The sequence below is a fragment of the Pollachius pollachius genome (genome assembly GCF_949987615.1).
Source record: "Pollachius pollachius genome assembly, chromosome: 2".
In the NCBI taxonomy this organism is placed as follows: domain Eukaryota; kingdom Metazoa; phylum Chordata; class Actinopteri; order Gadiformes; family Gadidae; genus Pollachius; species Pollachius pollachius.
In genome coordinates this window covers 13,669,797-13,687,734 of record NC_136935.1, presented here as the reverse complement: position 1 = coordinate 13,687,734, position 17,938 = coordinate 13,669,797, and the positions used below count along the sequence as shown (strand labels likewise).

The window sequence follows — 17,938 nt, the reverse complement described above, 5'->3', positions numbered from 1 at the left end:
TAACTGTTCTGCTGGTGGGTTCCCCTGCAGGTCTGTTGGGCTGTTCACATGCGCAAGCTGAGTTTCTCCCGTGTAAAACAGCTCTACTGTGTAGCTTGTTGCAATCTCTCTGTCAGGGACGTTAAACGCGTATTTAGGAGACTGAATTATATAGGATGTGTCTATGGGAGTCTTAGAGAGGAGAGTTAGATTGTGTGAATAACCAATGTAGAGCAAGTGAGGAAAGAAACGAAAGAGCGATAGCTAGGGATCGATTGGCTCTGGACCCAGGCGGCTCTGATTATATAGACTATGGAGCACCATAATGCTTCACCTTACAAATCCTCCATTTAATCCGGCCAGCCAATGGAAATTTCGGGGGTCCCTGGAATCCCCAGGGGGCCAATGGATCAGCCTCTCTTGGCTCGAGCAGCAGTAATAGCCCGGAGCAAAGTGCCCCAAACCACGGCCGCCCGCACTTCCCATCCCGGCAGATAACCGGGGTTAATGGCAAAGCGCCCTCCTCTTCCTCCTTTCTGAGAGGAAGAGGAGGGCCTGGGTTCCTGCTGATAGCGGAGTACTCATTAACCGGCAGCTGAGCTTCTTTTGAGTGACACGTGTGAAGTCCCATCCCCCGCCTCCTCCATGTATGTTTCGCTCATCAACTATCTTCTGAGGGGTCGCACAGCGGGCGAGATAAGAAACCCCCCCTCACCCCCCTGCGTCAAATCGACCGTCCCCCGCTCACCCTGATGGCAAAAAGAGGAACACGCACTTCACCTCCCGATTACACATCACACCTTCAAACTACAGAGAGAGGGAGACTGGGTGAAAGATCCTGACTCCAAATGTTCAGCAAGGGCGAGGCGAAAGGCAGTGACACTCTACTTTGATAATGAGCCTAAAGAGCGACAGAGCGAGAGTCGTCTGAAATCCCCCCCCCCCCCCCCCCCCACTCAACTCCTTCAGACCCACGAGCGAGCCAAAGTGCAGAGAGGATGTCTGCAATCCGATCTCATACAAGGGGGCGAGCTTATTCGTGGAGACACTCATCACAGGCTGTTCTGTTTCCCCAGATGATTCCATCCAGATGCCTTAAAAGCAAATACAAGCAACTAATGACTTGTGAGCGTGTCTGTCACGCAGTCCATAAGGGGGCATGAACGCCATTGAAACCAAACCGCGTGCGAATCCAACGAAAGGAGACAAGCGGCCTTGTCATTCAATTTAACTTCCTGTCATCCTCTCGTCTGACGTCTGTCCCTGCTGCTTTCCAACATAGCTCTTGCAAAATCAAAACGGCAAAAACAAATGAAATGCACACCCAAAAACAGGGAAGCTGTGACGCGTTTTTGTGCGTCTGAGCAGCGCCTGAGGGTTGTTTAGCCTGCCAGCGGTCTTTAATCAACTCCCACGCAGCAGGTAATGTCAGCCGCACTCTGAGAGGTAAGCTCATTCCACCAGAACTGTTTACACAGGGAATTACCAAAGAGGAGATAATTTGTTTTCCCCAAAGCTTTTTTTGCTTTTGAGTGAAGAAGAAAAACAACTGAATCACAAGATTCAACGCTGTGTCGGGAACAGTGATGCCAGGTATCAGAGCTCAGGGTTTCTATGTTTGTTTTTTACTAAGTATTCTTCTGCATAATTATCTTGTTTTGAAAGGGTCAGCAGCACGGCCCGCCCCGGGGAACAGTAAGTGCTGTGCAGTCAGCGATCTAATGACATGTTCCCCTCTGACACAGAGAACACATCTCGCGCCTGCCGCCAAGTCACAGATTAGCATGTATTAGTGGGGCGTGTTGGAACCCCACTCGCTGACGTTGATTCAGCCTGAATAAAGTGATGGCATCGCTAATATGGTGGCGCGGCAAGTTTATAGAGAGGGTGGGGGGGGGGGGGGGGAGAGAGAGAGAGAGAGAGAGGGAGAGAAAGAGAGAGAGAGAGAGATAGAAAGAGACAGAGAGAGAGACAGAGAGAGACAGAGAGAAAGAGGACAGCTGGTGAGTGTGTGCTGTGTGTGTGTGTACAACATGCAAAGCCAGAGCATCGCCTTTCGAATCAGTGTCAACAGAAAAAAGTAGCCATTAGCATTGAGCAGCAAAGTGTTACTGTGACTCTAAAATAATAATCGCACTTCCACAGAATCACCGATGTGTCACCTCTCACATCCCTCCCCGGCCCGGTGGGCCTTGGCTCCGCGCAACCAGGGCAACCGCGCTCCCGAACCCGGCGACATTTCTAGCACGCCCACGGAAAGCGATGAGCTGTGTTCATGCATGGGACTCGGAGGCAGAGAGGGACGATAGATAGAGGACAGCCTGAAGCCCCGCCCCCACCCGGCTGCCATCGGAGGGAGGCGAGGACCTTGAAGCTTATCGGGTCCGGAGCTGCTGGCTGACCTTGCATCCTGTTACCCCCCCCCCGCCGAGTTACACCCCTCAGCAAGCAGGGAGAGGAGGAAGAGGCGGAGGAGGGACACACTAAAAGATGAACCCACCGGCGCAAGGACGTTGCCAGATAAATGTACGTTTCACCTCCCCTCGGGTGGTGGATAGGGTGGATAGGGTGCTGATGGTGTGTGTGTGTGTGTGTGTGTGTGTGTGTGTGCGCTCCACAATATTATATTTCATAGTTAAGACATACCCAAAACACCCGCCCGCACTCCCATACTCTACCCCCCCCCCCCACCCCACACACACACACGCACACAGACACACATACACAGACACACACACACACACACACCCACACCCACACCCACACCCAACCCCAGAGGCTCGGTTGCAGATGACAAGGTCATGCGGCTTAAGAGCCCACCTTTGCCACCGCTACTTAATCACCCCCCCTCAAGCCCCACCCCCCGCCTCCCCATGGTATCACCCATCCCGGCCCAGTTCTAATCCCATCCATCGCCGACGCTACACTTATCCATTATCCAGTACTCCGCACTTCTGCAGTGGGCCCCGCCGGGCTGGAGCAGAGCTGTAGTGGGAGTTTGGGGGGGGGGGGAGGGGGGGGGGGGATGGTAGCAGACAGCCTGGTTTACACTTTTGCTGCGAACCGCTAATGAGGTGAGTTTAAGGTGATGATGTCTCCTCCTTGATGCTGATCACAAAGAAATGTGTTAAATGTCATCATCGTCATCCACATCCTCATTACACTCCGGAGGACACACACACACACACACACACACACAGTGGACACACACACAAAGAGTGGACACTCACACACAGGGGACGCACACACACACACAGGGGACACACACACACACACACACACACACACACAGGGAACACACGAACAATGGACACACACACAGACAGTGGACACAATCACACAGGGGACATACACACACAGTGGACACACACAAAGTGGACACACACAGTTGGACACACACAGGGGACCAAATAAAGTGGTCACACACACAGTGGAAACACATTGTACTCACACACAATGGACACACATTGTACTCACACACAGCGGACACACACACATTGGAGTCACACAGAGTGGACACACACGATGGCCTCACACACGTTGGACACACACAGTAGACACACACAATGACCTCACACACAGTGGACACACACACACACACACACACACACACCCACAGTGGACTGGACACACTGTGTGCGATGACTTCCACTACTGCTTGTGTGTCCTTTGCTGACTGTTAAACCAGATTCATGATGCACCATGTCTGCAAGAGACAGGGCATGTACAGGCTCGACCCGGGGCTGCAGCAGTTGACAGGGGCCTATTTCGTCTCTGTCTTTTAGCCGGGTGGCGTTCTGTTCTCTTGTCCTCTGCATTTGCACTACTTGGTGGCAGTGTTGGCGCCGCGTGGGCCGGAGCCCAGCAGCGAGCTCCAGCGAAGATGGATTGGTCCTACACCTCTGCAGTGTCGTCTCTAGATGGTCTATAAGCCTCCCTTTCAGATTGCCTGCAGAACGACGGCCTAGTTTAAGTTGGCCGTGCAGGATGTTCCCGGGCCGATGGTTATCTGGCATTCTGATGAAACGGCAGAGATATCTCAGCTGGAGTTGCGGGATCATCCCCTATATCCTCCTTGAGTTGGATCTCTGTAGGACCATTAAGTGCACTACACAGAGTTGCCAGGTCACTTTCGGGATACGCTGAAGGCACTTAAAGTGAATGGGCTCAGGCTGCTTAAGTAGAGCTTCGAAATGCGCTCCCTATTTCTGGACAATCTTGCCCACTTAGAACCAGTGTTCTAAATGGGCAGACAGTGGATGTTCCACGGCCATTTCCTTCTCTGACCAACAGAACAGGCGAAAGGATCCGCAAATACAAGTTAGGTAATAATGAACCGGAATGTCCCCTGAAGGGAAAAACATGTGTGTGGATGTGAGCATGTGTGTGTAAGTATGTTTGTGTAAGAGTTTGTGTGTGCGTAAATGGGTGTGTAGGTGCTTCTTCTTGTGCATGTGTGTGCTTGTTCTTGTGCGTGTGCGTGTGCCTGTGCCTGTGCCTGTGCGTGTGTGTGTGTGTGTGTGTGTGTGTGTGTGTGTATGCGTGTGCATGTACGTGTATGCGTATGTGTCTGTGCGTGTGTGCGCATGCGTGTGTGTGTGTGAGTGTATCCTTGGAAGCATGGGGAGGGTGGATAGAGAGAGACGTATTTTTAAACCCGTCTGTCTGATGACAAAGTGGGCACACTGTGGTTCTCTGGACCACTCTTTCCTCTGCGTCTAGCCCCACTCTGGGCCTTCCCCTGGGGAGCTGCAGCTCCCCCTGGCCGCCCTACACACCACGTCCTTGTGCCAAGTGGTGTCAAGAAGGACAGCTTAGGAAGTGGTTCACACGCGCTGTCGGCAATGTCAACAACAGCACGCCGGTCTGGCTTAAGCTTGTATGAGGTGGCTTAGGCCGAAACGTGACCAGCTTCAGTATATTAATGAGAATAATGGTGATAAGAAGAATATTTAAGTAAGAAAAATAAATCTTGACTCTTTGTGAATCTTTACTCATGGTTAAATGTAATTTAGTCATAGAAATGGTACATTTTTTATTTTTTAAAAAGCTACAAATAAATGTTATTCTTCTAATGTTATTATTTTTTCATATCATCCTCACTGCCCTGGGGAGGCCATTGACAGGTCAAAATAATATAATATTGAATTAAATTACATCATACAATATAATCTGATAGAATATAAAGCAATATGTAAGGAATCAAGTACTGCAACTTGCTCATTATCACAATTTAAAACTGACAGGGTGACGCAGGACTCAAAGAAACCCCAAAGATAAAAAACTAAGATTACAGCGTCCATTGCAATGGCCTGTTATTCATAGCAGCGGTCTGCTATTCAGAAATAACCTCTGAATGCCGTAATTGACCAGATCAGAAGTGAGTTTTCAACAAAGCTATGCAATAAAATTACGTATTAAACAGACATTAACAGACACTGTTGGTTCTGTTCAACCTTCGAAATATAAGTAAAACATAACTGTAACAATAAATAATGTGAATTAGAGAGGGACCAGGACATGAAGGGAGGCTTTCTCAGACCGAAAAAGGATTCTGCTGGTGCATTTGACCGGTAGAAGGAGTTTAAAGAGGAGAGTTAAGAGGACTCTGTTCCTACACATGCATCATTTTTTCAGTCCATTAGCATATAAATTGTGGAAATTGCACAATTTATATGCATGGTTGTAAACGATGAAACTGAACAGAAGTTCCTCACGACCTGACGAGACAACAAATTATTCTCTCCAGCTTTTAGCTTTAACTCCTTCTATTTAAGGCGACTTCAAAGTATGTTTCTCATAATGAGCTGTCTAAATGCGAAATAAATTTGTATTCCTAAAATTAGCTTGTATTTTCCGTTACACAGCTGTTCGAGGCATGAGAGCAAGAAACAGTGTGTCTACATGCCCTCAAATTAAATATTTGGTTCACGTTTGGAACACATTTTGATCATACAACTCTGGAGTGCGGTGGCACCAGCCTCACTGCGGTGACAAACAGTGCTCAATAATCCCCTTGAAAAGAAATGGCCAATAATTGCATCATTAATTTCGAAAAATTACATCATTACGCGATGAAGGTGGAAAGCGCGCACTGCGTTCGCTCCATCTCGGTCACTCAGCTCTTCACAGCCATCCTCTCATCCTTTCCTCCCCGCCTCACAACCTTCCCACTCCCCCTCTGGGTCTTTTCTGTCTTTCTTTCGCCGCAGATTTTCCATTACAGAATCCATTTTCGGTCCAGCATCCTCTCCCAGCTCCTCTGGTCTCTGGTATTTGTTTTTTTAAAGTGTGAAAGTGAGCCACTCCTGAAGAAGAATGGCTTTTCTTGTAAAGGGCTGTGGTGCCGGTGGTAAAAAGTGGAAAATAATATAGCTTTGATATTCTGTGACAAGCCCAACCTGTCTGTCCCTCTCGGGGCCCGGGGAGGGGCTCCGGAGCACATGGCAGAACGAGCCCCCGCTGGTGCGCTGTGAACACAAAGGGCAGGCGCCTCTGTCCGACGGGGTCTCTGGGGGAGTTGCCTTTGCAGTTCAGCTGGCTCTCTGAGACACTGAAACTTTGTGTCAACTTTAGTTCTCAACGTCTAATCGGCTCTTGGAGACACCTGCCTTGAATCCGGTCTCCTAGGCGCTGAGGATATTTATGTCGTTTTACTATGACAATCGTAGAACAGAATTGTGAATAACTGAGTGAGTGCTATTGAGAACGAGCATGCCGGAGCAACCCTCATCAACGGGGTTCCGACTCCAATAGGCCGAGAGAGGTCCATTGAAGTATATCGAAACAACCTAGAGAAGGATATTAAACTCGTTATTTTTACAATGAATTTGGCAAAGGAACATCGGAAACGGAAACGGACGCCTCTCTATCGGAAGGCCCAACTTATCTCGACCTCCCGCCCCTCAACCCATGTAACTGAACACCTGTCGCTTCCTCCACAGCATGCTCGGAAGTCCCGCCCTCTCCCAGCTCAGGTGCAGTTCGTTTATTTGGTATATATATGCATCCAAACAACACAGTAGTAGATACTTAATAAAAGTACTCCAGATCCCGGCATCAATAAAACCACTCATACAGATAATTTTAAACGGATTAGCTTCAATATCCTACTACGACTTGTTCATCTGTGTGATGGATGCTAAAACAAAGCTTATTTTATGCTTCTTTGTCCTGCACTTTAGGAGTATAATTTCCAGAAGGAAGGTACGAAGACAACCTGTCGCCACACTCGGTCGAAGCACCCAATCTCAGGCGTTACAGGGTAAAGCGAGGACCCCTGGGAACGAGGAAACCCTTCAGTGGTTCCTCTGAGGTGGGGAGCATTGAATTCTGATGAAACGCATCACATTCACAGCTTGATTTCTGGGCTGCCTTTATGTGATGGGCGTACGCACGCACATCGCATATTACTTCTTCCCTCTCAAAAGTCCAAACTCGGATCAACCATCGAAAGAACCACATGCTATTTTTGTCGCCACAGCCGCCCTATTTTCTGCCAAGGCCGGGACAGTCAGTGATACCAACCTGCGTCCCAGCGACTCCTTACCTGGCGTCTTAGGCTGTCCACCAGGCTGAGCAGTAGAGTCTCCTCCTTGCCCTGCTCCGGTGTGCTGAGCAGGAAGTCCACGTCATGACCAAACTCCTTCCCCCTGGACAACAACAAACAGACATCAACACACAGACGCATTTAAGTCAAAATGCGTGGGCCGCAGTCATTCGTAGCGTGACTAAATAACCCACTTACACTCACTCTTACTCAACTGGTAGTTGTTTAAGGAATGAGCTGTCCTTTAACACGGCTTCTTGAAAAAGATGTCTAAATAAATATATATACCTATTTTAGATGCAACAGATGATAGGGGGCGTGAGATGGGCTGGCAGAAGGTGCTGTTAAAAGCACGCAGCATGCCGCGGTCAGCGTTACAGCTTTTTATTCCCCCCGCTATAATTCAAACTATTTGTCTTAAGTTGTTAAGTCTAAAGACTCAATTTTTACGGCAGCTGCCGGTGTGTTTAAAGCGTTCTAGGAGAATCATCATTTTCCACTTGGATCCATGTGATAAGCTTTGTCCATATGGAGCCGCAGCCACGCTGCAGTATGGCAGGCGGGGAGGGTGATGGTGCGGAGGCTAGAAGCAAAGTCATTATCAAGTCATTGCCAAGTTTAGCAAACACAATGTATACACAGATAACCTCTCCGCAGGTTGACCCCAGGCTGCTGTGCGACGCCGCTGACACAACTCCCGGGTAGCCGGCTCGGTTTGTTTGGTTTGGTTGTCAGGATGCTTGGCGTCTCGTTTTGTACCTATTTACCGGTATTTATGTCTGCGACCTGTTCTGCATACTCTGTATTGTATTCGCTGTTTCCTTGTTGGAGCTCCGTCTGCATCAACCACGGTCAGCATGGACTCCGGTTGCTCTTGTTCCGCCTTTCCCAAAGATAAGATAGCTCTGCTAGAGAGACGTATCTGTCAGTTAGAGGATGAAAGGGTGCGGTGGTGCGGCCTCGCACTGTCTCGAGGTGTTAAACCACGACTTCTTCCTTGCTAATTCAAGGGAGGTTTTTCTTGCCCTTGTTGCTTGGGTAAAGGGGGGTGTCATAAATATTTGGCCTGATAAGCCCTTTGAGACTGTAATGGTGATCAAGGGCTATACAAATAAAATTGAATTGAATTGAATTGAATTGAATTAGTTGAGCTGTTGAATACCCCTGATACCTATATACCCACACAGGTGCGTTTGATGAATAGCTCTTATGAACTGTGATCTACACATTCATAAGAGACAAAGAAAGGAAGAAAAAACATCTTAGACGTTATAATTGCCATGCTAAAAACTATTTCCTCTGAACGTGGGAGTAATGGAATTTTCCGGACCTCATTTTCTCTCACCTCCTGAGTAATATATTACTAATAAGATTGGGTTCATATTATTTTGATGAATACATTGTCCACCATATCCGCCTGATTTGCTATACATTCACACCTCACGGGGAAATCAGCAACCATTGTGGTGGAGTGACATAATGTTTTATGACAACCACACGTTCATTTCAATGCATATGCGTCTAAGTTCTCCTTCAGACATGTGGTTTGGTATCTCGTATCTCGACGTCCTGACTCCCACCACGGCACCCCCGTTGGGGAGGCAGACACACCACGATACACCACTTGGCCTTGTGCGGATGGCGGGTGAATACCCCTCGAGCCCCATTCTGCCCACATGAAAGGGGGATCATGGCCGTGCTGACGCAGGCCCGCAGTCAGCTGTGGTGGCTGTAACGCTGCCTGGGGGGTGGGGAACACAGCGGCCGGACTCGCAACAGATCAGGATAATCCTGTTGCACACACAGCAGGCCAGCTGCCAGCTCTTCTGCCAGCCCATTAGGCGCTAGTTATTGCACGTTGACGCACATAGATAGACACACACACACACACACACACACACACACACACACACAAACCTACTCACAAACACGAGTATTACGTGTTATTATGAGGGATTCCACATCAGTCGAAGGACTGCATATTGATTCACCGTTGTGAATTCTATTGGTTTCTTCCATGTCTCCTCTACAGTGCTTGTCCGTGTTACCATCTTTATAATAACTTTGAATATCATCCTCAGTGGCTCTCCTCCATATTTATAGAAGGAGTGTCAGAAATGTAATGCTTCAAGGGCATAAAAGGTACCCCCCCCCCCCCCCCCCGTCCAACAAATTTTATTGGACGATTTGAGTTCTTTATTGAACATGCACAGTGTAAGCCTACAATTGAACCAACGCTCACAGGTCTCGATATACAAATACACCATAAATGCAAAAAAAATGAGCAACCAGCACCAAATCAAATGAGGGGAGCCAGGAGGGCAGACCATTGCATGGCTCTCCGTGGCTAATTCACAGGTTAAGCAGGTATAACTAAACAGCTGTTTAGTGCCTGACAAGGCAGTTACATGAAATGGAATGAAACTAACCCTAACATTAAAACAAAGTGTGTCCATCAGGCATTGAACAGCCCAGTGCCTGGCTGCCAATTTTATTCTTGCCAGGTGATTCTGCAGGATTGGCTGAGATTTAAACTATACTGAATGTGGTTCGATATTAACATGTTTTTTCTCTCTCTACTCTTTAATGAACCAAGGGTTAGGGTAAGTGTTATTTGGGCAACTAAATTCATGGTTGCAGGTTTCTGGGGTCATTTTTCACACCTGTTGACAGACGTTGTCCTTCTATGCTAACCTCTGGGACGATCTCTAGTCCCAGACCTTTTGGCCTATTTGAAAACCCGGTACCTCCGCTGCCCATCTGCTAAAAGTGCTACTTTCCTTCCAGAATCTCCCAACACTCTTAAATGGCAACGCAGCATTTCGGAGATCCTTTTCTGAGGGCTCATGCAGCTCCTCTTGTTGGGAAAAAAGGCTTTGCTGCGCTAGCAAAATGCACTGGAGTGCACTGCGTGAATGTGTGCCGTGAATAGCAAAATCAAAGCAGAAGATCATCAGCATGAAACCAGTTTCCCTCCAATCAGCTCTTAAAGCCCCGAGATTGTATTGAAGTGTCTATCAGTGTCAGTGTGTGTGTGTGTGTGTGTGTGTGCATGTTTGCACAGGTGTTTGTGTGTGTGTGTGTGTGTGTGTGTGTGTGTGTCTGTGTGTGTGTGTGTGTGCGACTGTGCGGTGATGTAGACTGTAGCTTTCTAAAGCCAATTTAAGGAAGCAGAGATTAAACAGATTGAGCGAGGACATTAGTGGGTCTAGGAGTTACTGCAGATGCTCTCTTTAAATGAACCGCATACAGTGGGAAAAGGGGAAGTCAGCATGTCATGGCACCTTCTCTACAGCACAATTATTGTATTTTCCTTCTCTCTCTGAATAACGACGTAAGCTACGCTCTCACACAACACGTTTATTGAGCATTGTGCGTCAGCATTAGCTTCAGCCATGTGGAGGCGTGTGGCCGGTTGGAAATGCTAAAACTTTCAACCTTGGGTTGATTTCTCACAGTAAAAGGAGTAAACATGTTATTTAACGAACATTAAAAGAAAGTGTGTCTGAATTGTCAGCGGATGGCATTTGACGATGACAATGTTTGGACTTCAATTTCTGCTAGGGCCACCACTGTCTGGGAAATGTATGCACTCATGGCAAGTGATCCAATAAAGGCCAATGTTTCTGGGACCTAGCGCTACATTGCCCCTTTTCAATCCACCTGATGCTAATGTAGCTAACAATGCACCTCTATTGCATGAGGAAAACTATTTATTATTAAACTTTGCCATGAAGAAGCCATGAAATATGCAAGGATATTCGCTCATTTAAGAAGAGGATGGAGTGAATAAATAATGGCTCTGTGGGAGGCACTTCCTCAGAACTACATTCAAGGGTGGATCAAGCACAGATCATAACGCCTTATGGTGTGGTACATAAAGGCTTTGCGGATGTGTGGGTTACATCTCTTTCAAGAGCCATAAACATCTCTCTTTTTGATGTAGGCCTATACAATGAGAAAATGCCCCGGTTCACTGTTTTTTTTTGTAGATAATTGTGACATATGGGAATTGATAACGAGCAAAGCCATGAGGCCGGGATCGGAAATTGGAGATTTGCAGCATGGTGTCAACAGCCTTTTAGCCAGCCAACATTTTTTGTGATATAAGGCCTCAATAAGACACAAAAAAAGAGACATGAATCTTTACTGGCGCCGCAATTGCGGTCCATGGTGACAGGGAAGGTATGTTCAGCCTCATATCTTTTTACAATCCTCCCCTGCAGGCAAACCACTTTGGGACGTGTCACCTGCATCTTAAAGAGGTTCTTAGAAGAGGAAGATCAGTCTATCTCCCACTGTATCCCCCTGGCTCTCATCCCGTTGCCATCGCCCGTTTTCTTTCCAAGGTAGACAATTTTACTTAGCCGGGGCCAGCAGGATGCACTTCATCGACTGCGTTAATATGTTCTGATCGTTTTTTTGAGACATTGAAATAAGCAAATTAGAGACGAGGGAGATGAACTGTTCTCTCTTTCTCTCTCTCTCCCTGGACGAGAGACAATGGACTAGAATGCTAAATGTCTCGGGTAACACCAGAAATCATGGCTAGGAAAGCTGAACTTCACTATGAGTTCAGCTCTTTCTACATATATATAATTAAGCTAAATTAGCGAAGCCAGACATCTTCATTGGACTCATAACTGTTTCTCTGAGCAGTGGACTAGATAAAGTTGCTAGCTCCATTTCAATTATGTAAATTTGGCGTTTTTCAATAATACAAAAAGTTAATTACGGACTCACAACACATCCATTACCCTCTTACTCTCTCGTGTGCGTGCGTGCGTGCGTGCGTGCGTGCGTGCTTGCGTGCGTGTGGTTGCTCGACGGCATCCAAGGTTCTCTCAACACACACGTTGTAGCATCCAGGTAATACGTGGGCTCCGTCTTCCTGATGTTGAAGACATTAGGCCCGTCTCTCGGGGCCATCTCGCGCACGTCTCCGCAGCTGGCTCCTGGCCCATAACAATTTATAGCGCTCCCCTCCCTCCCTGCCGGTGTTAACTAGCCATGATGCACTAATCACTTTTTTCAAACTCGTTTGCCAAATCCCCCTCTTGAGGAGTTTATATTTACATCCATTCCAGCTGTCGTCTTTCCCTTGAATGTTGCTGGAGGATTTTTTCTTTAATGTGGGCTCAGGGCATCGTTACACTGACATAAGATACTGTTGATTTGATCATATGACTTTTCGATTGTGGCGGCCATCTTTATGACGCCTGTTGTCATGTAGCATATAACAGCAAGGCAGCTACTGTAGTTAGTGTAGGAAGTATTGCATCTTAAAGCATTTTTTTATTTTTTATAGAAATGTATAATTGCTTGCTATCTTAGCCCTAAGTAAAAGTAAAAAAAGAGCACAGTGTGCAGTAAAGGCAGATGGCGAGGCTGTTCTTTTCCCTCACTGAGCCGAGACTGCTGATAAGTCTCATACTCCGATGGAGCATCAAAACATAAAAGCATGGCATGACATCCATCTTGTTTAAATTGATATTTGATATTGCTTACGGGGATCTATTGCAAAGATAAGTCGCTGTGTTTGGCCGTTTTTATAACTTTTGCTTTGCATATGTGGTATACATTCCCAGCAATTGTGTCTGATCCATTTCCTATCCGATACATGGAACATAGACCTATTGACAGATCAGTCCACCACCTGCCTTTATGGTCTCAGTATAATTCACTCCCATTGAGACAAGGTCAATATTCACGCAATGTTCTACTGCTTATCAGACACTTTCATCCAAGCGGAGGGGATAGGCTGCTTGCTCACAGAATCCTAAAGGTTAAGCTGCAGTCATTGGGTATCAAACCTAGTAGCTTTCAGACACTTTATTATCCTGCCCTCTCTTGTAATTTATATTAATATTAACATGAATAAGCTTCAGTTATTACCTAGTAGCCTACCAAGTGTATTCAACTACAGTATATATATGGCATTTTATGACAAAGTACAAGCCAGTTACATTGTGTTTCACATAATACTTTTCGTAGCGATGGTGTATCTATTTGGGGAAGTCATCAAATATTTACAGAGTAAAAACAGTCTTTATTCAAACTCACTCTACTTTCTTTCCACTGTTAATCTCTCCCTCCTTCCACTTCCAGAGTTGCAGTGCGTAGGATGAATAAGATGTAATTTATCTTTGATGACAGCTGTTTGGACAGTGTAAATCTGGCTAATATTTGTCCTCAGTGGTCCCGAGGACTCTGGTTTTGCAAAAAAGTGCAGCCAAGTGCAAACAATGACCACCTGTGGACAATGACCACCTCTAACAATGTTCAGAACTTCTGATTTCAAGGCAAACCAATTACTGTATAGATAGGGGGCACTTAAAAAGTTGTTTTCTTTGTTTTCCCCTACACATCGTCGCAGCACAAAATAAAAACGCTCTGCGTTAAGACGGCTGGTACTGTCACGCCACATACAGACACAAACAAACACTCCCACTTAGTGCTCCAAAATGACCGAAACACACTTCTTTGGATACTTTGAAATGTGCAGAGAAAAACTAAGCAGAAGAAGACGTGAGGAGAGAGAAGAAAGAGAGAAAAAATTGCCCCTTGCTTCCGGTAAACACACACATACACACAGTGACCAGGGTGGGGCCCCCAGACAAGGGCTTGCTCTAGAAAGGGCTGGCACTGCAGAGCCCGGTCAGTATACTAGCACTACTTTACCCCAGCCAACTGCCTTTGAATTATTGAGCAGCCGGCACGGCACTGGCCGCGGCTAGGGCCAGACCCAGCTCTATGCAGACTGCTCTGTGCCTACTGACGGGGCAGAAAGCACATTAAAAAACAAGTGCAGTTCAAAGGGGCCTCGACAAGGGGAAGGGGGATGTGAGAGATAGCCTGAGCCAGTAGGACCGCTCGCCATGTAAAGACCGTAGCCCCCCCCCGTGAACAGCCCTCAGGGGGTAATAGTGATTACAGCAACACGCTGCAGAACACAGCATAGTCTGCATACAGCCGGGGGAGTTCTCCTGTGAAATCAGAGCGTTGGAAAACTATTGCAAATCTACCCCATGTAATCCTGAATCATCCGCAAATGTGGACACAGCCAGATAAGCCTTGAACCAAACGAAACATTTTCAACTGTGTTTCTAACAGGGCAGCACTACTTACAGAGTGTAAGTACCGCCGAGCATGATGGGAGCTCTTTCTCTCTTGAGTCCTACCTGATGACCCTCAGATCCACCAGTGATTTAATAGCATTAAATATAATCACTCACACACACACATACACACACAAACCAAGATCTCTCTTAAATGACAAAATAGCTAATTAAATCGACATCTTGCAGCTAGACATGGTCCGAGCCTTTAGTCCGTCTGAACCCGGACTTGGAGCCTGGTCCCTGAGTCGGGACCCGCAGAACCAGGAGCGGTCGTACCTACGAAAGCCGCCCGCCAGCACCAGGACGGCGTGCGCGGAGATGCCCAGGGCCGCCTGGTGGAGGATTTCCTCCAGGGCGAGGGCCTCGGCCCGGCTCACAGCCCTGGAGATGTCCCCATGGTGCCGGAATCCTAGGGAGGAAGAGCGGACCGCTGTCAGATACACTGACGTCATCAGGGAGCAGGTGGATGCGGGGCCGCCATTGAGCCAGGATTCCTGTGGGTAGGCTGCGGACAACGGGAGCCGAACACAGACCCAGGAAGCAAAAGCCAGGGATTGGACTTTTGATGGGCCAAGAGAAAATTGGTCGGGCCTTGTATAGTGAATTAATAATTCATATATTATTTAAGCTTTCTGATTGGGTCGGCTGATTCCCTGGTGGCAGGCCCCCCTCACAGCTATGTGTCCGCTGGAGGACAAAGAACCGAACCGCTATGCACTGTACCGGCATTCTGCCCCCTATAAATGGGGAGTCGATGAGCAGGGACATGAACCCTGCACCTCGAGATTAAAAGTTTGCTGCTCCACTGTCGGAGCAACCCCAGGCTATGTTATTGTGGAAGGAGACAAGGTCGGAATCGTTTAATTTATGAGCAGGAAGTGGGACGTCAAGGGGAGACGGGATGATGAGCGGCTTGTTGTCTGAGGGCCGTTGGGCGTCTTACTGTGGATGGCATTCAGTGTTGTCGTGACGACTAACTGTGGCAAACCTTTGTTTATTCTATCGTTTGTCAATCTTCAACAATGTAGAAACCACTGCCAATAAAATAATATCTTTTGTTTACGCATTTTGCTTATTGTTTCCCTTTTCACTTTATTTTGAAATCTGATTTCGTTGCTAGTTATTGTTATCCAGCAACGATAACAAAACTGACAGACTTGATTCAGTTGTCTGTCAGCATAATGCATTACGGGAGGAGGGGAGGGCCAAATGGGCCCGTCAACTTGTCCCAAGTCATTTTGATTTGCCATCTGATGCCTTGCTTCACACAGTGAAGGATTGTCCAGGCAGAACGGGTTTGGCATAAAAAATAAGTGGAAAACGGGGAAAAAAAAGGCTCAACATGCACAGTTTTATTGAAGGGAATTGAGAGCTGGGGCTCTTAATACATTGTGGGAATTTCGTTCTCTGATAATATTTGAAGTGTTTGTCTAGCCTTAATACTCTTAATTCATCAAATTAATTAATTTAAGGATGTTAACGTTATTATGTGTCAGAATTTATATGACAATTCAATACTTATATAACCCTATATAATTTCCAGTTTCACATTTAAGTTATGCTTTATTGTCCCTTTTGGGGAGAAATTCTTTCTCTGCTTTTGACCCATCCGGGAGCCACCGAACACATGCACACCTGGAGTAGTCGGCAGCCACAGTGCAGCGTGCCTTCAGGTGCCTTGCTCGAGGGCACCTCATCCGAGGGTGAGGACGTAGGAGAGTGCTGCACTACTACTCCCCCGACCATAATTTTTGTGTACCGGTCTGGATTCGAACCGGTCACCCTCCAGTTACTGGTCCAACTCCTTAACCAGTAGGCCACAGATTTAAAAGAAGGGACTATACTAATGGCTGAAATAACCCCCAGCATGCACCACTATGTGTGTTAAACAAGTCCTCCCGCACCTACAAATCTCAAGGAAGAACGCAGCCTTTGCTTTCTGATTGATGAAAACTAGTGCTAGTGCAGTTCCACAATGAGCTTTGCCCTTCATAGCCACAGAGCATCGATTTTTATAACAAATACTCAGTATTTTTATTGCTTTCTGACTGTAATCTCAATACTGGGCCCCTTTCGGCCCACAATGGTTGTAATGTTCTTCCTTCACCTAGCTCCTTCAATAAGGGTTCTCCCACCGGACCACATGAACGCGTTCAAAAGGTCGCTGCTACAGTTGAGCTATTGCCCTTTTTTGTATCTCTGTCTCTCTCTCTCTGAAGTCCTGACTACTGCTTCTTTCAGAAACCCATCATTTCATTGAGAGGCAGTGAAATAGCGATGGCTCCACTTTACCTGCTTTCTGCATGGTGTTCAGTTCAACACTGGGGTCTTCTAGAGCGTCATTGAGCGTGCGAAGACCTCCGCGGTGCCACTTCTCGGCTGTCTTTGGCCCAACCCCAAACACGCTGGTGAACAGCTGGCAGGAGAGAGAGGCACACAAGATGACAAGCTCTGAAGAGAGAGTCCTTCCGGTGCAGGCCTGTGGTTACTCACTGATAACTTGTGAAGGCAATCAGTAAAATGACAGGGGTCTCATTATAAAGCAGTGCATTGGGCCCATACTAAAAGGGTTTGGTTGTAGAAAACCCCAAAATGGCGGGCGGTAAATTAAGAGGAGTAAAACCATGCGGTCACACAACTACAGGTCATTTTCATGTAACAGTGATTATAAATCACAGTCCACCTGGAAATGTGGGAACATTGATCAGTCTACGCAAACAAATCCAACGATAAATGGTCAATGCAAAGTACCACATGAAGCTGGATCAATATCTATTAAATGTTGATCAATTGTACATTGATCAGAATAATGAAGATGAAGAAATAAAAAATCTGCCACATAAATGAAGGTGCTTGTGGGTGTTGTTTAGTGACCAAGGCGCTGGGGTCACAACCATAATGCAATGAGTGAGAACTCATTAGGCCGCAATAAATGCAGTGCCTGTGACAGACGAGACAGGTCATGGTCACTGCAGCGATTTGACAACTAGAATCATAGGCTTGGTGATAAGTGCACAGTATTACGTTATATAATAAAAAAATCAAATAGCACTCTGTTCTGCTATTTTTTTACAGCTATTTGATGTAGACTTTCCACAAATCAAATCAGCCGGCCCGTCCTCCGGCATACAGTCGGCCCGTCCTCCGGCTTCGGGTTGGGGAATGTGATGGGGATACATCACTGATTAAATATTGAGGGGGATTTGATTGAAGATTTGAGTAGGCTCAAGCTATATCCTTTCCAATTGAAAGGTGCTTATGGAATAGTTATGGCTCACTACAAGCACAA

The 17,938-nt window shown here is 46.9% G+C and overlaps 1 protein-coding gene across 1 annotated transcript in view; it reads right to left on the bottom strand.

The window, feature by feature from the left end:
* The window catches only part of dntt (deoxynucleotidyltransferase, terminal), a gene marked incomplete at both ends in the record, with an annotated part of 60,777 nt that overhangs the window by 21,196 nt on the left and 21,643 nt on the right, over positions 1–17,938 (bottom strand). The window contains 3 exons of the mRNA XM_079730846.1: positions 7,529–7,631; positions 14,926–15,058; positions 16,942–17,065. Of these exons, the coding sequence (XP_079586972.1) occupies positions 7,529–7,631; positions 14,926–15,058; positions 16,942–17,065 (360 nt within the window). The remainder of the gene's footprint in view (positions 1–7,528; positions 7,632–14,925; positions 15,059–16,941; positions 17,066–17,938) is intronic.